We start from the raw sequence: 21,882 nt of genomic DNA, 5'->3' as shown, positions 1-21,882 counted from the left end.
GTTTGCTTGCATTTCTGTTTCAACCACAATATGTATACTGACCTGCCCAGAATTTAACATTAGTACATTGAAATCTCATTACAAATCATCCTGGAATTGACTTGAAGTTCCTGGAGTTTGGAATCTGTTATTAGTTTCCAGGGAAAAACAATTTGGAAGATCCAGGTACTGGGAAGCAGCAAGTTATGCAGAACAAAGTAATATAGTTTGGATCAAGGAAATATGTTTATTTGCTCTTCCACTAAGGTGAAGGTTGGCCTTTTAATACAGAATTAAAAACTTAGTCTTGAATGATGAATTATAGTTTAAAGTAAAAGGTTCTTGGAACTAGATCTGGTTGTTGGTTTTTTTTTTGGTTTGCTTTTTTGTGCTTTTTAGGAAAGCCTTAAGAAATTATTGCAGTCATAAGCATGCTTAGCAGCTGCCTGAATAATTTCTTCTGGGTGTTGGTACTGAATATCACTACTTTGGGAGTTGTTATACCTTGAAAATAGATGTTGTCATACCAGTGCCTTCAAGGGCAGGCCGACCATGGAAATGGGCACATGGAGTTTGTGACAGGTCTCTTGTTTCATGCTTGTGATGTAAATAGCTGAATTGGTTTCTACAGAGGAATTGGAGAGGTGAATAAAATTGAAAATAATCTATATAATATAGTAGAAGTTGAGGAAAAATACTCACACTTGAAATCTCCAGAGCTGTAGTGTTCTGTATTCTCATAAGAAGGATCAGAAGCCAGAGCTTGGGCACATATCCTCAAGCCAGTCAATGCAAATGAGGGAGCATCTCCTCAGGGTTTTGGCACAAAGGCTGCCCCGCTGTGTTGTCAGCTAAACTGGGCTCTGGATGCAGTGCTGACTTTGGCAGTAGAAGAAATGGTTGGATACTCTCTGAAGATAGAAGGCAATGAGGTAAGATAAGGCTTAAAATGAGTTCAAAGTGAAGATTTCAAACTCAGTCAATAATACAGATTGTGATGGTATTTCATAATAATATAAGCTGTTTCTTTTGAGGTTATGAAAAGGAAGACAAGTGTATGCACATTGTCTTGTCCCTCTTACCTGATGCTGATAAAAATTTATTATATTAGTGTGACAAAAATGTTAAAAATTATTGAAGATTCAAGTTTTAATGCTGTATAAGATGTACTTTGCTCTGTTTGCATGTTTTTCCCCTTTGTAGGAAAGTCGGACTCGGATTCTGAAAGTAAAACTTAAAATTTTTTTTCTACATATACATAGATGTTACTTCATGAATAATGGAGAATGTTGCATTGTGTTTCAATATTGTATATGCAAGATGTTGCTTATTGCAAAGGGCTTGACAGTCTGCTCAGTGGATTTGTTCTGGAGAGAAAATTTTGAAAAAACATTTAAGGCAATACAAAGCAGTTTGTCTAACGAGGAAAAGCTTTGTTTAGAGGAAGCTGCATGCTCTGAACAGATTACTGATTAATTTTATATCACTTTATAGAATGGCTGCTTTGAAAGCTCCAAGCCTTCCATTAGCTTCCAGGGAGTTCTTGCAATATAGATATATCTCTTACATGCATGTAGGAATTGGAGTTCATGATTACATTTGTAATGCTTAGGGGGAAAATGTGATAAAAACTTTGTTTCCTCATATGGAGTATTGGCCATGTACCTGCTTAGAAAAAGTTTTTGGTGGTCTGATTCCTTATGTGGGAAAAGAGAAAAACTGGGGAAAAAAAAAAATGAACATCATATGTGAGCCCCAAGAGCCATGGTTTAGAGTACTAAGAATACTTATTTTTGAGGTAAAAATCAGTTTTCAATCTTGAATTTTAAATCTAAAATTACATTTTATTACATTCCTCCAGGCAGACCTCTTTATCCTTATGTGTTACTTGCGTGGTTTAATTTTTCTCTCTTCTGAGAAAAAATTAAGTTTACCCAAGAAAGCAATAGTTATAAATAGTTTTAGAGTGATGTATCTTCCTAAGGACTGTACTAGTAAAAAACTTGTCTTCAATTACACTTCCTTCTTGTCTTCCATGCTTATTTGAGAACAGGTTACTTTTAATTTTTGAATTTTTTTTCTAACTTCAAATCCAGAAGCTTCCAAGATGAAGGATAATTATAAAAACTAAAAAGACAGAGCTTGATAGAGCTTTTTCTTCTTTTTTTCAAAAAATGCATACAAGGATTTTTGAATATTAAAAAGTGGAAGCTTTTTAGCTTTTCTTTCTGATAGATTTTAATAACTATTTTATAAAACCATACTGGTTAGAAACAATTAGATATATTTTTTCCTTAAATTGAGTTATTTTCATATAATAGGATAGATTTTGCAAGAATGCAAACCATGGGTTAAATCATATAAGCATACTCTAGAATATGTATACTGTAGTATATTCATACTATACTGATGTTTAGGATGTAGGAGGAACTATACTATTAGAAGGCTTGGAACAGATGATACTTGAGGTTTCTTCCAACCTGAAATTCTATGATTAGATTTCAATTTGTTAAATAGAATGATTTCAGGTTTTATACAATGTCATACTCTCTCCCTTCTAATGAATAAATACCATAGAATTGACCACCAAAATGTTTCTCTTGATCCAGAACTTGCCAAAATATTTAATTGATAATGCAGACTGTGTCAAGCCCTTACTTGTAGTAGTCTTCAGTTTATGTATATAACTGTTTATGATTTTGTTGCATTTACTAGGTTTGCTGGGATGGGTAATCTTCTTAAGGTCCTTACCAGGGAAATTGAAAACTATCCACATTTTTTCCTGGATTTTGAAAGTAAGTTCAAACAATTATAAGGTAATGAGAGAATCTTTTCCCTGACTTAACAGCAAACTGAGGAAAAACTTCTAAAATCTAATTGCTTGCAGTATGTATTCTCCAGCAGAACCAGTCTGTCCAAGTCCTTGTCTCTAAAATAATTTGTTCACTCCGGACTCCTTTTCTCTTCCTTTTCTATTTTTCAGGAACCAAATGGGAAATCTTTTAAAAGTTCTCACTTGCACAGAGCTTGATCAAGGGCCAAATTTTTTCCTTGACTTTGAAAGTGAGCAAAGCTTCTTGCCTGGCTTGCCTTCCTTGCTTATTATTTCCTAGCAAACTGCATGTGCTTACGCATCATAAAGCAATTCAAAAGGGATTTGCAAACAAATCAAATTACACTTCAGTTGAATATTGCTTTTTGATATTTATAAAACCATACGAAATTACTCAGCTTCGTTCTGAGCAGAGAAGGGAGCAGAATGATAGATCTGCTTGTTAAATTCACATATGAATGAACTTGACCTCAGATTTCTTTAACAAATTGGAGTTTAAAAATTAATTTCCTAATGTTGCTTCCTTGAATGGAAATTCATATTGGAAATAAAAAGCTGAAAAAATATGGGCAGTGGAGGTGGCACTTTTTTTTCCTGGTTCAGTGATGATTTAACTGGGATTACTTTAGTTTCTAAAAAGTAGGAAGAGTTCAAAGTGTATGTGCTTGATTGCATCTCTCTTAATTGCATGGTTATTAGTCTGCAAAGCAGTGTTTTGCATTCTAATTTCCTTGTCACACTATATCTGATTCAAAGCTATTTCACTTTGTTACAGTTTCCCTGCATGTAGTTCTAGACATTGTATTTAAAACCTCTCATAAAATCCTTAAATATGGATTTAATCTTACTTCACTACCTAAGTAAAATGTTTTCTATTTAAAATGCTAAGCACCTTCATTCTTAAGTCTAAAAAAATAGTTTAGAGAGAAGCCAGTGTTTTTAAAATAACTTTATTTTGAAGCATGGTTTAAGATATAATTTCAGGTGATTAGATACACATTTTACCACCCTGAAATTATTTTCTTTAATCATTCATTCCTGAATTGCTTTTTTGAAAAATGCTACTTACATGGGACTTGTGCATAGACAAGTACTCTGAAACACTGGTTCTAAAAGTCCTTTAAACACGTATGTAAATGTCATGAAATTGTTGAAACATGCTTTTTTGGATCAGAGCCAGAGTGTATGACTAACTTTGCACGTATATTAATTTTTTCATCTAGATCTTACACCATTATGAAGTTTTAAACAATGAAAAACCATTAATTTGTTGGTTTGCATTTTCAAGAAGGCACAAGGAGCTGCGTATCCCTTTTTCTCTTCCATTTATATAATTTGAGAATTTTATTGTACACCTATGATATCAAACCTTTATCCAAACTACCATGTATTTTTTTTCTATCAAACTTTTGAAGGCTTCAGTAGTGCTCTGTGGCTTTGCCAAGCTATTGGTTTTCAGCTACTCTGAGGTTCCGAGTTTAATTAGTCCCATCGTGCTATGGAAGGTAAAAAAGTAGTCCTGGCCCAGGCTGCAGACTTGGCAGGACCCAGGTGGTCTGGGAGTGGGAATCCTTGGCAGAGCAGAGTTGGTGGTGAGAGGGGAAAATACCTTTTTTATTGCCTTGGCAGCACAGGTTGCTTTTTTTTCTAAGTGAGTTTCCAGGAACTGAACAGGGTGAAGCACCCTCTCCCATGGAAGGATAGCAGTAGTTAGTGCAAATGCACAGGCACAACTTCCTAGAGAGAGACAAAATTATAATCTCAAAAATTCAGTGAGCCTGATGTTCCTGAGCAAGTAGTTAAAATGTTTTACTTGAGGAGTAAAGTCTTGTAGTTTTTTTATGGCTTGAAATATGTATTGTGTCAAAGGAATGTGACTGAAGATCCCTATAGTTTAGTGCTTTGGTTTCCTTTAATTAGCCCTTCAGAAGTGTAGGACACTTGTAGTGTCAAGCTTGCTGGATGTGTTACTTTCTGTGTCCTGAGTTTTCCAGTCAGGTCCATGGATTGAAAAGGTCACTACAGTTGTCTATTCACAGGATAAGGGGTATGTTGAGTTGTTGTGTTTACTGTATTTCATTATCTGCATCAGCATATTGCTTTCTAGGTTTTGTGCTCTTTTTCACTGGCTGTAAGCTAACCATATCAATGTAAATTTGTCAGCACTACTGAAGTGTCTACAGAGCTTTCAGAGGCAGCTGCCCTGTATTTTTGAAGGGATTTTTTGCTGCTCTTCATTTGGTATGTACTGTACCTCCTGCTAGGCAGTGTGCCACAGCAGTGAGCCACACAAATATTGCTTAAAAACCCACTAAAACAGAGATAGCATTTTACTTTGCATGCAGGAGTAGAACAGATACGATCTGTCTCCATTCCTCAAAAGGAAGAGTCTTTATAGACTGAAGTTGGTCAATAGTAATGTGTTTATGTAAATGAAGTGTGGAAAAATAAATCATTAAGGTTTGAATGTCATTTAATTTAATCTGTGCTGCTCCAAAGGGGTCATCCCATGGTTGATGCTTTGCCACATATTTTCATATACTTATGGAAGAACTGAAATGTGCAAACACATGATTGCACCCATAGTGAATGTTATCTGTGTGGCAAAGTCAACTTGCTAAGAACTGGCTGTAAAAAAAAGCAACCACCAGACTCCCTTATGTCTCATTGCCCACCTCCTAAGCAATCTTCCAGTCAGGGCAAGGGGATGTGGATAAGGACAGGGCTGGAAGAGCCCCAGCAGTAGCACGTGAATGGGAGCAGAAATGCAGGAGAGGAAGGCAAGCAGCTGTGTACAGATTTAGATATCTTAGGTCAGTCACGAAGCTACACAGTCAGATCAACATAGTAGGTTTTTGTTTTATTGTTTTCTCTTATTATCCTTAAATAACACACATTTTATAGGCAATGTGTTGTAAGGATGAGTGTTCTGAGCAACAAAAATTGGTTTATTGTCTTGTGAATTATTGTTTCCCAGTGCAGAACTCTTGTTTTGATGAAAAAATTGTTGAGGACAATCTTGTATTGTATCTTTTAAAAAATTCCATTACTGTATTTTGCTTGTTTCTTTTAAAATGGACAAATAGAAGCAGGAACACTTAGAAATAAAAAATTTTCTCATCTAAATGAAATTTGTGTGAGGTTTCAAATTATGCCCTGTGCTATAATTGAAAATGGGAAAAATAATGAAACAAAAATAAGTAAGTTTCAAAATTTCACCTTCCAGTTGTTTGGTTGTTGTTTTTTTGGTTTTGCTTTTTTTTTTTTTTAAATAGCTATTTTAATTTTTCTTTAGAAAAGTTTAGTCTAAATAATTTAATATTTTTTTCCCTTTTCCTGCAGCTGTTGATATCATCAGTTGCACTTATGACACCTTCTTTTGGCATTATTTGTCATTCCAGACTGGGAGACATGTTTCATAACTCCATGGTCATACTTGACTCCATCATTATTATCAGTTAATGTTGTTATAGCATAAGCAGTTCTGGATGGTCTCCAATAATAATTTTAGAGTAGAAGAGTTACTCTGGATCTGTGCAAGGAGAAGCAGTATGAACATCAGTTCAGTTCAGCTGAGAAAGCAAACAGGGACAAATGAGAACTGTGGTAAGTTCTATGGGTGATATGGGGAATAGTGTTTCCCTATGCAGGTGAAAAAGCCTTTTCTTTGAGGTGAAATGCAAATTACATGCATTCAGCCAAATTTCTTCTTTTTATGATCTGCTGAAAGCTTTACATGAAGAAAAAGAATCTGTTCCTGGGTGGTGAACTGTATTGTTGTTTTACACGTAATCTCATTGTGGGCATTCCCAATCAAACTCCTGTGTGTTGGAATTTATAATATACCACTCATTTTACCTTAATTCCCACTCCCCTCTAAACTCAATGGTAATGTTAGAAAGAGTGAGGGCAAAGAGTGAGGGCATTGCACATCTTGAGAGTCTCTGGGTTTCAGGATTCCATCAGGCCACAGGGTGAATTCTCTTGAAATTGATTTTGTTGGTTCAAAAACTGTTTTGTTCTTTAGATGTTGACATTTTTACATTAGTAAATGAATGTTACATATTTGAGGCTTTTCCATAACTGCTTATGATGAGTGTTCTTTGCAAAACATTTATTAATTTACTTCTGTCCAGAGAGAGCCTTTTTTAGGCTTCTTTGCCTGAAATTCCACGTGAATTCTTGGAAATAATTTGAAGTTTGAGGTAAAAAAAAATTGTTTTCAATCTTAAAAGACTAAAGCATATAAATTATTAGAAGGAGGTGTCTTTAAGTGACATCTTCAATCCCATCCTCTCCTTAGATACAGATACCTTTTCTGAGACCAAACTCTCTAACCTTAACCTGAACAGGTTTTCTTTTTTCCTGAATGCTAGCTAGTTGGGTTTGGTACATGATCCTAATTTAATCCCTTTCATGCCCCGAATAATCAAGGTCACTTATTTTCTAGGATGCCGCCCCCGCATCTCCAGAATGATTAATTAAATTTTCAGCTATCATTATATTCAGTATGATTAAAAGTGTCTATTATTAGAACATGTTTAGCAGCAGATCGACTGCCCACTTTTTGCGTAATAGGATATTAATTAATAACCTTGCTCCACAAGCAGCAAGGCTGGAGATGTGATCTGCATCCAGCCTGATGGAAGTTACAACTCTTACACTTGTCTCCTGTGCTTCAGAGCGTGCCCTTAGCAAGAAGCTGCCTCGTAGTTGGAGCTGCTGTCTGCTCCTCATCTGCCACAGAGCTGGAGCCTGGCACTGATAGCCCTGGCACAGCACTGTGCCTCTAGCAAGTATTAACAATTTAGGGATTAGCAAAGTATTAACAGAAAGGCTTCACTTTGTTCTAGCTAGTTTAGCAAGGATGACATGAAAAAAACCTGATGTACACAGGGTAGGGTACTGTTTCTACCTAATGCTATTCTTTTTAATATAGAGAGCAATAAAACAGATTATGGTACCCACTAAATTGCATAATTTAGTGTAGTTGCAATGCCATTTGTCATTTCCAAGTACATGAACAAGCTCTTAATCTAGTTTTGTCTCAGACTGGAATGGGAAAAATCATTGTGATGGTGACAAACCTGAAAAAGGACTTCACCATTATGCAGTTAAATTCATGTACTTCTCTCTAACTTGATGTCAGTGGCTGGTGGCATTACTGCCCACCTCAGTGGACAAGAGAAGCTGAAAACAGAGTCTTTAATGCATCTTGTTTTACTCACTAAGTAAGAGACTGTTTGTCTCTTCGTAAAAATTAATTACTGAGATGTTGTTATATTTAATTTTGTATTGGTGAAGGCTTTGTATCTATTATTTTTGTATTTAATCTTGTCCTGTGGTAACAATGTCTTACCTACATAGCAGTTGCTATTTTTTTCTAATGAACACTTAATGTAGAATGAGGTAGGTACCCTGTGCTAGTAGGGTTGGGTTTTTGGTTGGGTTTTTTGTGGGTTTTTTTAACAAGTGACATGTAGTTTTATAAGAAAAGAATAATTATTCTACTTTTGCAGCAACCATGCACCTCAAATATTCATCTGCAAATGGATTGTAGTGGATCCAGCTTTCTCCCCCCCACTCCTTTTTTTTTTTTTTTTTTTGAAACCCTGTCCAGGTGTAAAGATGAAACCATTTGCTTATGAAATGCTCATAATTGTCATATCCTGATTATTTCTGACGGAGCCAGTAGAATTACATTTCTTCCCAGAGCTAAAATACTTGCTTTCTAAATAAATTTGCTAGTAGAATCTGCATATGGAAATTGGTCTGATTCTTCAAATAATTTGAGACAAGTCTTTTAGTTATCAGGTGTAGGGTTCATATTAGAAACATTTTGGTAAAGGGAGGTGAAAGGATTTCCTATTTTATTAAAGACAGTGTACTCTGAGTGCTACTCACGAGTGCTCTAAAAACTCAGACTCGAAATGCATTAAGTCTGTTGATAATATACAGACTTTAATTTAGTATTGAGAGGGTTTGCATTCAGTGTGGTTTTCAGTGGCTATGGTTTTATTTATATGTGGGCTTAAGTTGTTTAAGGGCATGCTGGTTCTCTGCAGTGTGAGGATGAGAGTGGAGCTCTGCCAAGCAGTGATCCCACACTGAGGTTTGGGAATGGCATTTTTTAACTCAGAGAAACAAGCTTTGGTATTGTTGCAATAGAAAAAAAACAGTTTTAAAAACCAAAGTTTGTCATGAAGAAGTATGTATTCTTTTGCTGCTGTTGTTATAGTTGCTATTACTATTACCATTGTTATTGCCAGCATGATAAAATCTTTTTCAAAACGATCAATTACAGGTATTTTAGTTGCCCATATCTGGCAAGCTCTTCATGTAGAATCCCTTTTGAAATATGGCCGTGGTCTTATCAGAACATTTGTTAACATAACGTGTATTTAATAAGTAAGATGCATGTTTGGTTTTTATTTCTTTGAAGAAGCCTGAATCATCCTCCCTACTTTTATTTTTAAGCTAAATATCTTGAGCATAAATATAAACTGCTTCTGCAAATGCAAGCTAAGCCTGTTGCTCTATATCCTTCACAGCTCTTTTCCTCTCCCTTCCCTTACTTTCCCTCTTCCACCCAGCTACCCTCCTACTGCTACTGCTTTCCCAAGTGCTTGGGTTCTATAGAAAGCTCAATGGGTTTCAAATATTCAGCCCTCCCTCAACTTCCCAAAGATGATCTGGGAAAATCTGAAAAAGACTAACAATAAAGGGTGTTACTAAAGTCCAGTTTCAAGTCCCAAAGTGATGAGCAGTCTGTAGCATCTACATTTCTAAGAATTTTTAAGCAAATAAATTGTAAAAAGTAACATACAAGTACTGTGTTAACCAACCCATGCATATTTTACACTCATGAACTGTACTAATGGAATACTTGTTCACTTTTTTCTCTTAATATTCACAGAAAATGTTACTTTACTTAACTTTTATTTAAATATTAAAAAAATAGATAGTAATTGATAGGTGACTTTTACCTTCCCCCTACTCTATTCTATATATGTATCTATTAAGCAGGATTACCACTTTCTTCATTAAATTCAGGTGTGTTTACTTTTTTTTTTTTTTTTCCCCTAATCACAAGGTGTCAGACTCCTTCCAGTGTATACCTGACATTTCTTGCAGCTTGGGGAAAAAGCCAGTCAGTTACTTTGTAAAATTAATGAAATTAATGTGACTGATGGTTCAGTTCAACAGCCCTGTGTCAGCTGTGACTTTCCTGGTTGGAGTAGTTTTTCCCTTGAGTGCTGCTTTCCCTCATTATTTGAAGGACTATGGAATTCCTAGTTACACTAAATACTTCAGATGTCAAACCCAGCAGACTAAGCCCATCTTATTTTTACTTTCACTTGCTCTATCTTTTAAACAAAATTAGGGAAGACTTCCAGAATATAAGGAAAGCATTTTTAATGTGCCCAGTCTCATGGGCCTCATGATGTCTTAGGAATATAGGAAAGATTTTAAGTATTACTTTCTTCAGAACTACAGACATGTAAATCTCAGCCATTTGTGTCTCATTAATGCAATTTCTATAGATAATGGGCACATTTAAACAAATAACCCTATCCTGAGTCACTGCGGAGAGAATTCTTTCTTTTTCCATACTCTCCAAGGTGAACCAGTTCATTTGTTTCTAAGGGTGGTGGGTAAACAAATCCTGTACTGATATATCAGTGGACAACTCTGTCTCATTTATTAAGGAGAACAAGAAGACTAAATAGAAAAAGCATTTTTAATGTTTATTAACGTAGAGATGTGTACAGCAGCTGTTCCTAATCTGTGAGTTTTGAACTGAAGTTATGTCATTGCTTTTAATTCAAACCATTAGTCTTCAAATCCTAAGATTCACCTTTAAAGTATTTATTTTATTCCATAAAATTTAAAATTCTATCCTTACAAGCTAAAGCAAATTTAAGGAGAAAATAAAGGAGTTATGTCTGAATAGAAGTCTTCTGGGACAATGTGATTGTGCTGACTACAATTCTATATGTAGGTCATCCAGTCTTTAGTGAGTGCCAGTTGTCTTCATGTTTTGAAGCAGAAGGAGGCAGATGATCTCCACCTTGTCTAATGTGCCAGTGTTCTGGGAATAATGTGACTCCCTGCTGTCACACTGCTGTGAAAATCCTGTTGGATGGGATTGGAATGGGAAAATGGATCTGCTTCCAAATGTCATTTTTCTGAACATTCAAGGTCTACTGCTCACTCTTACCCTGCAAACTGATCATCAACAGTTATTTTAGTAGCAGGAATAATCTCTGACATACATAAGAAAAACATCTATTTTTCACAATACTGTAGCTATGTTTTACAAAAGGAGAAATAAACTACTTTGGTTAGGGAAGCCTGCAGGAAAGTCCAGGTGGTTTAGTATCCCACTGCTCCATCCACTGAAAGGCCTGATTTTATCCCCAAGCTGCAAGAAAAGTGAACAATTTGTTGTAATTGAGCTGTAGAGCTCATGAAAGAGAGGGACATTTTTACTAAACGACTGATGCATTATCCTATTTTCCAATAACATTGCTTTATTATACTGCTTTACTTTAAGATGTTGCTTTTTGAGAAAAAGGTATTATGAGCCAGTGTACAAAAACTGATCTGTTTTTCCTGGCTATAGAAAGCAGGAAGTTGGACGTTAGCAGAATCAGAATGCAGTATAATTGGTATTTTCAAAAAACATGTCAGAGTGGATATAATATTGTTAAGTGGAACTGAGTAATCTTGCCATTTGTACTGCAGCTGCCTCTTGACTTAATGCGTTTCACTTTTCTGTTTCTTAGATGCACAGCCCACAGATGGAGAAAGAGAGGTATGGAATCAGATCAGTGCAGTTTTACAGGACTCAGAAAGTATGCTTGCAGACCTTCAGGCTTACAAAGGAGCTGGACAAGAAATTAGAGATGTATGTTTGTTAATGACAGTTCTTTGGAAGTAAAATCAAGCAAAACTCAGTGTGTTCTTTGCTGCTGTCCTGTATCCAAGCAGATTCTGTGAAATGATAGGAAAATCTTCATTATCGTTTCATTTAGAAAATATCTTACAGATTTGATGTAAAGTTGGATATAAATCCCTGATCTCAAATTGTCAAATGATGGCTGTTGGAATCTCTTTTATGTTTATGATTAGTAATTATTGTACCGTCTGAGGAGCACCATTTCATTTACCTCATTTCATGTAACTTATGGTAGAAGTCGAAGTTGAAGACTTTAGATGTTCTAGATGTTAGAAATCAACTATAAAAAAAGTTGAAAACAGTTGTTCTTCCATGTTATAGCTATATATTAATTTTGCACTCTTATTCTGTGAAATGAATCCTGAAATACAATTCTGAACTATAACTTAGAATTTGGCTCAACTAATCAAACCTTTCCCTGAATCAGCTTAGCAGTTACTGTTAGTGGGGCTTGTTAGTTGCTTAAAAATGTGAATATGTTCAGGATGTAAAAACCATCAGAATCTGAAAAGAAAGGGGAAAGGAATTTCATATTTCTGTGCAATGTAATTTCTTACGATTGTTCTGTGTATAACAATAATTGCTTTCCAAAATAGTGAACTAGGAAATTTCCAAACCACCTTTTGCTTGTTATTCTTATATCACAGTTCTTTACAGTAATATTTTTCTTCCAGGCAATACAAAACCCCAATGATATCCAGTTGCAAGAAAAAGCTTGGAATTCAGTATGTCCACTGGTTGTAAGGCTGAAACGCTTTTACGAGTTTTCACTCAGATTAGGTGAGCTCTGCTTTAATATGTCTGTTCATTAAGCTACTTTATATAAAAAGAAGAAGTTTCTTTTTCTACAGACCTTTAGAGGTTTGTTATTATTTATGATTTACACCATAAATATATGTTATATCAACATTATATATATATATATGTATAACATGAATATATCTGTTATATCAACAGCCATCTAGCTACAATTACATTTATTAAATCATATTTTTATGTTAATTTATTTTGAAATTTTTCATAGTTTTTTAGTTTGACACTTAAATACAACTGTATTATTTAAACAGAGTACAAGCAAAGAACATGATAAAACTGTACAATGTTTTTCTCTGGCGCCTGCCACTGTTCTGCACTTCACTGTTCCATATGGTACTAATGCAGTTTGGGTTTTGTGATTTCTATCCTTCAGCATTTCAAAAGGAATGTAAACCAATGATTTGGAGATACTGGTTTTTTTTTTAAAAAAAAAAAGGGATAACAGGGTGAGAAGGGTATCAATGAACTCTGACACAGGGTGAAAATCCAAAGTTGGACATGTTTTACACTGACTTTTGTCATCCCTACAAACCAAAAAACCAGATGTAACTATTCCTTGAATTAGGACTTTGGAAAAGAGTTGGTGTGCAAAAATCTGAGTATAAACTAGGAGAGCTCTCTGCACAAGGGAATTCTTTTACAACATCATGCTTATGAAGTCTTCCACTTTTTGAGTTAGAGTAGTAATTGTCGCCACAGGAGCTGAATTACCTCCCTATCAGTGCCTAAGAGTACACTCTTAGTAACAGAGATGTCAGGATAATCTCTATACTGAGCTAATTGGGAAAGATGAAAGAGTTGAGTATCTGAATTCAAGAAAAGTGCTCTCTCTAGAAGATTCAGTAGGGAACCCAGATAAAGGGTAATTAAAATGGAAAAGAGCTTAGTGATACTACATGAAGGGAAAACAGCAGAGAGCCTGAAGAGTCAGGTGTCTTTGCCTGGTGTTTCTCACCTTACATAGTAAGAAAAAGCATTTTTGTTAGGGCTCTGCATGTTTAGCATATTCCTTCCCTTCAAACAAAGTCTATTTAGATGCTTACTTAAACTTTGTCATAATGTGGACTGAAAAGAATCTGTGCTTCTGATTTTTATGCAGAGAAAGCCCTGCAGAGCTTGTTGGAGTCCTTGACCTGCCCACCTTACACTCCAACTCAGCACCTGGAACGGGAACAGGCTCTAGCCAAAGAGTTTGCAGAAATCTTACATTTTACTCTTCGTTTTGATGAACTTAAGGTTAATGAAATCTTTTAATACATCCTGGGGTTTTTTTCATATATTTTGAACCAAAACTGATTGTTTCCTATTTGTCTTCCTTGAAGATGAGAAACCCAGCAATTCAGAATGACTTCAGTTATTATAGGAGGACAATAAGTCGCAACAGAATAAACAACATGCATGTAAGTAAATAAAATCTGATCTACTCACACTGAGGTATGTATCAGCATGCATTTGTACCATTTGTGGTAAATTTTTTCTTTTGATTCTCTGGCTGTCATGTTCTCTCCTTCACACTGAGAGTTAATCAGCAGTTGGATGAAGTGATTAGAGTGGAGCTATTAATGCAACAATCTGCTTGCTGACATGAGCATGTACTGTATTTTTTTCTTGCTGCTGGCAAGATTTTAAAGAGTTTTACTGACTTATTTTTTCTTATGTTTTTATCAGCTAGACATTGAGAATGAAGTAAACAATGAAATGGCCAATAGGATGTCCCTGTTTTATGCAGAAGCCACACCAATGCTGAAGACACTCAGTAATGCAACCACGCATTTTGTGTCAGAAGTAGGTAATGGGGGAGAAAAGTCTAACACAGACATTCTTGATTTTAATTTTACAAGCTGGTTTACTGAACATTGGCTGTTTTTAACCCTTCTAGAACAAAACATTGCCAATTGAAAATACAACGGACTGTCTAAGTACTATGGCTAGTGTATGTAAAGTCATGTTGGAAACACCGTAAGTTTTGCCTTAAATCTTGTTTTTCCTGTTATAAGAGAATTTGTATTGTATTTTAAGTACCCACCTGGGCCAAACATAGTATTTTCCAGCTTAGTTCCTGTATGGAATTTATTCCTTAAATCATTACCACTTTTGTATACAAAACATGAGCTGGTATTAGGAAGCTTTGCCTCCTCTTTTAGCCATCTTATAATATGTATCATGAATCAGCAGTAAATTCTGTTAGAGAGCTTACATTGTCAGCCCATATTTCAACAAAAGGTTAAAATACAAGTGTAATCTTGAGCTTTAGTGTCTGTGTCTTGTCTAACCAGTGCTATAGACCAGCTACTGTCTCTTCATTGCCTGCTCAGTCACTAGCATACTTCAGGGCAAGAATTTGTCACATCCAAGCAGTGTTTTGTCAAATTAAACACAGGGACTGTTTTGAGGATCATTTGAGCAGATCTATTTTGGATGCAGCCATCTTATTTTGAATAGCTGTATGGAAACTGCACAATTGCATTCTTTTCTTCTTAGCATAGATGTAGCCATTGGGGTTGCCATAGGGCTATGCATTTAATTGAATATTTTTTAGGTTAAAAGGTGTCTTTGAATGGCAAACACACAAGATAGAATCAAGGCAGTCTTACTGTCTTTCAGCCATTTGTTCCTGGTGCCTTGTAAAGTGTAGAATTCCTGAGGTTATTGTGTTTGTTTATAAAAATTCTGGAGAAGCCTGTGTAGGAGGTAGGAAAGGGGTTTACATATTTCTGTTTGCTTTCTAACCATTCTGCTAAATTGACAAGGACATAGACAGTTCTGTGATCTTTAAATTCTAAGATGCAATTTCAACCTTAAATAAAATTGTAGTTCAGATTTCATGCTCTCATAGTCTGGTTTGCAAAATTGTCCAGTAAGAAGTCCAGCCTGTTTACTTCTTGTGTTCTGTTTTCCAGAGAGTACAGGAGTAGATTCACCAGTGAAGAGACCCTTATGTTCTGCATGCGAGTAATGGTGGGAGTTATTATTCTGTATGATCACGTTCATCCTGTGGGAGCTTTCTCAAAGACATCAAAGATAGATGTAAGAGTGACTTTTCTTTAATATTCTGTAGGCTTGACAATACTAGTCTTCACCTTTTTTTCACCACAAGCTTAAGACTTTGTATAATTTCAACTACGTTTGAATGGCAAAATTTAGAATTTCTCCTCACCTGCATACAGGTGAATATCAGCTTGTTTGAAATTAAAATAAGGATCTGTCTTTTCTTTGTATTTTCTTCCAGATACAGATACTTATTTGTTTTAGCTCTTCTTTCCTGCCAACTGTGGGATTGCACTAAAATAATGTTTTATTGCACTTAGGCTTGAATACATTCCATGGTCATAACTTTTTATTAATAATGTAATTTATTTAGACTAAAATTTGCAACTTTGGCAGTAGTTCTTTTATAAATATACAGATACTTACAAGTAGCAGAAATGAAATATTGTTGTGGTGCTGATAATGAGTGGTAGCTTTGGCATGACCAGTCACAGGGACATCAACCTTATTTTTTTCATTTAAGATATTGCAAGCACACACACAAAAATTACCCTTTTTATATGCCTGAATGTCATGTGCTATGTCTTTTAGCAGAAATAAGCTATAATTAATGAAAAATATGCTAAGTCATTCCCTTTACAAGACACCCAACTTCTAAAGAGAAGAGAAAAAAGAAAAAAAATATTGTGCTGTTAGCATTTTAAATCTGCAGATATCAGTATTTTACCAGATCTTCTCTTTGACTCTGTGTTACAGAGTGAAAGATATGTCACAGAGAGGTGAATTGATTTGCTCAAGGTCATGCAGCAGAGAAAGCTTAGGAACTGAATGCAGACTTCCTGACTGCTAACTCAGTCTCTTGCCTACAGAGACAACATAAGAAAATTCTGATAGGACCAAATCAGTGTACTTTGTTTCTCACATTTATGGTAAAGCCCTAAAAGCTTTCATAAAGGAAAGTTAGCTAGACGTTTTTAAAAATTAATATATGGTCCCAAATCTTAATTCACTGTAATCTTATAATGAAAAAGTATTCTAATATTTCAGATTATTAATTTGTTGTACTGTAAAAAGCAATTATTTCCTCTGAACTAGTCACTTCTTGGGAGTCATTTCAAAAGAATTCCAGGGTCAGTGGAACAAATTACCTTTTTCTTTCTCTTTCAAGACTGGAGAGTGTGTTTCAGGCTGTTATTTACAGGCTCCTAGCACACCTGTCCTAACAGCTTCTCTTTTTTAACTGTTTTAGGGATTCTGATTCTAAAAAATTGGAAAAGAATAGTTTGAATTTTTATCCCATTTCAGTTTGTCTGATCTGATCTGATGGGGCACATAAACTTGTACCAATGGATGTGATTATAGTCCTGAGTTTCTCAAGCTCATGAAAAATTGCTGTGTCTCTTCAAAACATGTGCTACCACCCTAAGAATTTTATCTGATGTGCTGTTTGCAAAGCTATTTTTATCTTCCTGGTAGAAATGAGCCAACTGATCAGTGATCAGTGATTTTTAGACCGGTCATTGTGCAGGAGGCTACATTTTAAAAATTATTTTTATTGGCAAATACATGACTGACTTCAGCTAAGTATCTTGTCATCCATTTCATGTTCTTTAGCTGCAAAAAAACCAACTTAGATTCAACACTGTAATGTGACTAAGGAACTTAAAAAGTTCAAATGTTGACTCTACAATGTCTTTGTCATTTTAAATTAGATGGAATTAATGTAGACTAATTTCTTGGTGACTATTAGATGTCTTCATAGCAGTGGGAAGAAGCAGGTACTTTTGAAACCATTACATATGAAAGTATATTCTCAATATGTTAGAGGAATTTCTAATTTCTCTGTATTGACTTGAGAGAGTCTGTGAAGTGGGTCAAATGAATTACACCTCTGCTTTCTCTGCTTCATTTGCCCCTTTGTGGCTTTGGACAGAGTATCAGCCTGTTTTTACAGTTTCCATGATGTTGTTCATTCAGTGTTGTGTTTAAAGTCAACATCACTGACTTCTTATCTCAGATTATATTTGTAACCACAAGTTACGAAAGAAGTAATGTTATCAGCAGGTTGGAAATTACTTCCTTGAATGAAAGCATAAAAATAGAAGTTAAAGTTGAAACATCTCTTCTGATAGTTGCTAGCAGCAATGACATGGAACCCTCCTCCAAAATCTGTTTGGTTTTTAGTTTCTATCAGCTATTCTTGGTTTTTTGAAGTTGGAATTAGAGAAATCATGTTTGAATTAAAATACATTAATCTTGATATATAATTTACTATGTAAAAATGCTTAGTAAAGTAGATATTTCTCAAAAGCTAGTTTTATCTTAAGGTAATTTTTAGCAATTTATAGTCCTTTTCTGGTGTCATATAAAGCAGCATTTACACTCAGTAGGAAAAAAACCTTCCTGTCTGCAGTGAAATTTTTCCATGTTTTCAGCTAGTGCAATTCATATATTATTGTTCAATAGTGGCATGCTTCTGTTCCCAGATGAAGGGATGCATAAAAGTTCTAAAGGAACAACCACCTGACACTGTGGAAGGACTTCTGAATGCTCTCAGGTATGTGGAAAATAATTGATTCAGTTTTAACAAATTCCTCTATTTTTCTCCCATGCTCAATAAATTTAAGACTTTTCACCTTAGTATCTTGATTTATTAAGAAAATTGCCTGTTCAGGGTTGCCTTCATCACCTAGGTTTTTCTTAAGTAATACTAATTTCTTTTAATTCCATTTCACTTTGTTAAGCAATGACAATATTGGAAGTCATCATGAGCTTCTTCAGAGACAGTTCAGGTTCTTTTTATTTTCATAAAACTTAGCCAGGTGAAAAACAAACAATATGCCAATGGTAAACTACATATCTAAGCTAGAAATTGTTACAAAACACCCCAGCAACTACAGTATATTAGAAGTGTAGAATTTCTATTTCTCAATCTCTTAATACTTTCCTTCTCTCTTTCCCTCTTAATAAGACTTTTTTTTTTTCATACATATAATTTTACCAAATTATCCAGCTTCAAGGAAACAGCAACCTAAATCCCAATCTTGTAGCTAAGTGAGGTGCTGTGTTTGGAAATAAGAGACACTATGGTCTGACACTTCACAGAAGCTAAGATAGGAGTTTTAGTTCCAAGTCATTAAGAGCTGTATTAAATTCTCTAGCTGTTGAATGCTTGAATAGAGAATTACAGCCATAACCACCTCCATATTTGCTTATCATGTATTTTGAATTAAAATTGATTTGGGGTTAAATGTTAGGAGTATCCATTGTGTTCTGAGGTTATGCAATAATCAATCTCCCTATGAACATGAGCAGTGGAGAATATTTGGGCTTAAATGGAAAAAACACACTAAAGCTTGTCAGTCCTCCTTTAAGAGAGCTGCTTAAAATTAGGCTTACAGATGATGCCAAAATTTAATCTAGATTTCTATAATCTTTTAGTGTTTCTCCTATTTCTTAGGTTTTTCAATCATTTTTGTTTGGTTTGAAGCCTATAACTGGAAAAAAAAGATACAAATTTGGCCCTTAAGTTATGACAGTGCCATAGACAGGTGGCAAACAGTATTTAGTCAGAATTTAGCCACAGTTCTCCACCTATTAACAGGGAGTAATTTATTGCAAGGGGTATTTAGAAAGTAAAGAGCACCAGACTATTAGCACTTAAGATGCAGCAGTTAATGACCAGAAGAACACGTGAGTCCCTCCTTTGTGTAACTGAACTGCATTGATTTCAAAAACAGACACTGAAGTTTGCAGACTTTTTTAATCCCTGCTCATTTTATTAAATACTGTTTCAACTTGTAATTTCTAGGTTCACTACAAAACACCTGAATGATGAATCTACTTCAAAACAAATTCGAGCTATGCTGCAGTAGTATCCTGAGACAAGTAGATGTTTGTACTGATCACAGAAGATGTGTATGTTTACATAATTTAATACAGTTTGATGTTAATACTTGTGTGTATTTACATAACCATTTCCTTCACCTTGCTAAAATATCTGAATCTGTTCATAACCTGACTGACTTTATATAGTGCAGCCTAAGTTTTTATTCTGTTCTTTATCTTTTGACTTGTAAAAGAATTTTTTACTAAGATACTTCAGCTACGACAGTTTATCTGCACATTTTAATCCTTAAACACCTTCTCTATCAGACAGAGAAGACAAATAAACTGAAATGTCAAACATACCAGAGGAAAGGAATTTTAAGAAGGTTAAAGTTAATATAAGAGAAAGTAAAATGAATTAGATATACTTTAAGAATACGTGCACAGTTCTTTAGTCAGTTAGTTTTACGCTATTGTCACACTTGTATGGATAGGAGAATACCTGGATATTCATCACTCTCATAAAAATACATTGTCCTTCTGGTAATGAGTGGTGATCCACCTAATTTTAAGGATTATGTGCTGGCAGGCATCCAGAAGTGTATTGCAAAGAGGTAAATTTACCTTTTTTTGTTAAGTATAACCAGTACCTTTCAACAAATGAAAAAATTAGTATCTTTTTTCAGATTCAATATAAATAAACAGAAAATGTGTTTTAAGGCCATTGCTGAATTTTGGAGATTCTGTATAATTTTATTAGTTTAGAAAGGAAAGGGAGAATACTCCAATGCCTTGACTTAACTAGAAAGGGGTTGTTAGTGTAAATACACCATGATAATCATTATCTCTCACCCAGCTCTACCTGGTGTTTTTCTTCCTGATAAAAACTGGTATAAAGCAGAACATTCTCTTCTGTAGCAGCAAACTTCCCTAGTGTCAGATTGACCTCATCAAACTAGGGATAATATAAATAAGTTGAGCAGCTGAGCTGTTCTTAGGCACTGCATCAAGTTCCTTGATAGTGTTATTCATTTGATGATTCAGAGTCAACACAGAAATATTTATCAGCTGACTGCTCTTCATTGGTTTCGGAGATGTGATTGATACTTCAAGGAATTCCATTCCTTCTGAGTTGTTTGCTCTTATTTTCTAGTAACTTTTTCTAGTAAATTGACTAGAAATACTTTGCCAAAAGCAGCAAAGTGCCCCATCTCTGTTTTCATCTTCTTGGTGGTCTGCAGTTGCTGTACATATTCTTGCAGAGGTCACAGTACGAAATTGTGTTTGATTTTGTGTACTTTGCTTGCCTGTATGTGTGACAATTCCAGTGCCTGTGCACAGATTCAGGTTTGTATTTGCTTATTCCTGTGTATGTAAATCAGGGTTTGTGTGCAGTCACTGGAATTTTCATGCATATCACTTCTAAACACATTACCTTAAGACTTTGAAGATGCATTTGGTCTGCTGAAGCTCAGCTGTGCTGTGACAAATCCAGTCATTTAACTGAGTCCTTAAGCAGTCTTACTATAAATTCTTTGGAGTAGGAATTGCCTTAGAGTTTGTTTCTGAGCAGAACTCAGAAACTTACCACTGTAAGGTTTCTCAAGCCTGATCAAAGCCCATAGGTGCCAATGTTCCTCATGTTGTAAATACTGGACAGTCATAGTTCCAGCATTCCTTTTGCACACCTGCAGCTGTAACAACAGATCACTGTGTTGTTGTCAGGAATTAGAAATCGTGCTAATTTTTGTCTTTTTTTGCAAGCAGTGATCACGCTGCTTTTTCACAGTAGTAAATCCCCTGTTTACAAACTCCATTTTTAATGGGGGGTGGGTGGGCATTTATAAATGTATATTAGGGGAAATACTGCTTTGTTTGTGGTCACTTCCAGTAAGGTAAATCTAGGTGGATAACAGGTATTCTGTTGAGCTTTGGTAACTGAAATTAATACATGCTTTACCTGCAATTATGTGTCAAACAATGAAGTCTTATCTTAAAGTAGCCCAGAGGAAAGCTATTTGTCACTTGTATAATAAAACTGTAAACTTTAAAGAATTCTGCAAGTTGTCATGTGCTGTTTGCTGAAGTCACTGAATTTCTTTGCCTGCTATGTTTTTGTACAGAAGTTTGTTTGAAATAATAAAAAGTTTGGTACAGTAAGCATTGGGATTGTCTGTATTTAGAGACAACATAAAAAGATGGATAAGCATCTCTTCTAAAGTTTTGGATCTGAGATGAGTAGGGCCAGCTTTATAGATCCAGTTAGGAGTTTATTTAAAAAGCATTTTAAATGTTTCACTTGCAGGCCCCAAGAGTATAACCTTGTGTCACTTGAACAAGTCCTGTTTTTTTCTGTTGATTCTTGGCTGTCATTCTGACTAGGGGAATTTATTGATACTGTTTTATAGAGTAAAGGGCATGAGTCCCATCTATGACTTCTATATCTTTACATTAATCATCCTAGACTATGATGGCC

The 21,882-nt window shown here is 35.1% G+C and overlaps 1 protein-coding gene across 6 annotated transcripts in view; it reads left to right on the top strand.

Moving 5' to 3' along the window:
• FAM49A (family with sequence similarity 49 member A) overlaps window positions 1-21,561 on the top strand; it is a 53,755-nt gene extending 32,194 nt beyond the window's left edge. The window contains exons 1-11 of one of the 6 annotated variants that reach the window (XM_008494980.2): window positions 855-911; window positions 2,695-2,774; window positions 11,602-11,723; window positions 12,449-12,554; window positions 13,690-13,826; window positions 13,913-13,990; window positions 14,259-14,375; window positions 14,470-14,549; window positions 15,491-15,617; window positions 18,065-18,135; window positions 19,390-21,560. In XM_008494980.2, the coding sequence (XP_008493202.2) occupies window positions 907-911; window positions 2,695-2,774; window positions 11,602-11,723; window positions 12,449-12,554; window positions 13,690-13,826; window positions 13,913-13,990; window positions 14,259-14,375; window positions 14,470-14,549; window positions 15,491-15,617; window positions 18,065-18,135; window positions 19,390-19,453 (987 nt within the window). In that variant the 5' untranslated portion in view covers window positions 855-906 and the 3' untranslated portion in view covers window positions 19,454-21,560. Of the gene's footprint in view, window positions 1-854; window positions 912-2,694; window positions 2,775-2,966; window positions 3,043-11,601; window positions 11,724-12,448; window positions 12,555-13,689; window positions 13,827-13,912; window positions 13,991-14,258; window positions 14,376-14,469; window positions 14,550-15,490; window positions 15,618-18,064; window positions 18,136-19,389 lie in introns of those variants that run through there. The other 5 variants (XM_030448280.1, XM_030448279.1, XM_030448278.1 and 2 more) reach the window with 5 other exon arrangements.
• Window positions 21,562-21,882: the final 321 nt, after the last annotated feature.

This window comes from Calypte anna, chromosome 3, assembly GCF_003957555.1.
Source record: "Calypte anna isolate BGI_N300 chromosome 3, bCalAnn1_v1.p, whole genome shotgun sequence".
In the NCBI taxonomy this organism is placed as follows: Eukaryota; Metazoa; Chordata; class Aves; order Apodiformes; family Trochilidae; genus Calypte; species Calypte anna.
Note: the sequence above shows the minus strand (reverse complement) of the source record. Positions and strands in the feature narration are given on the sequence as shown.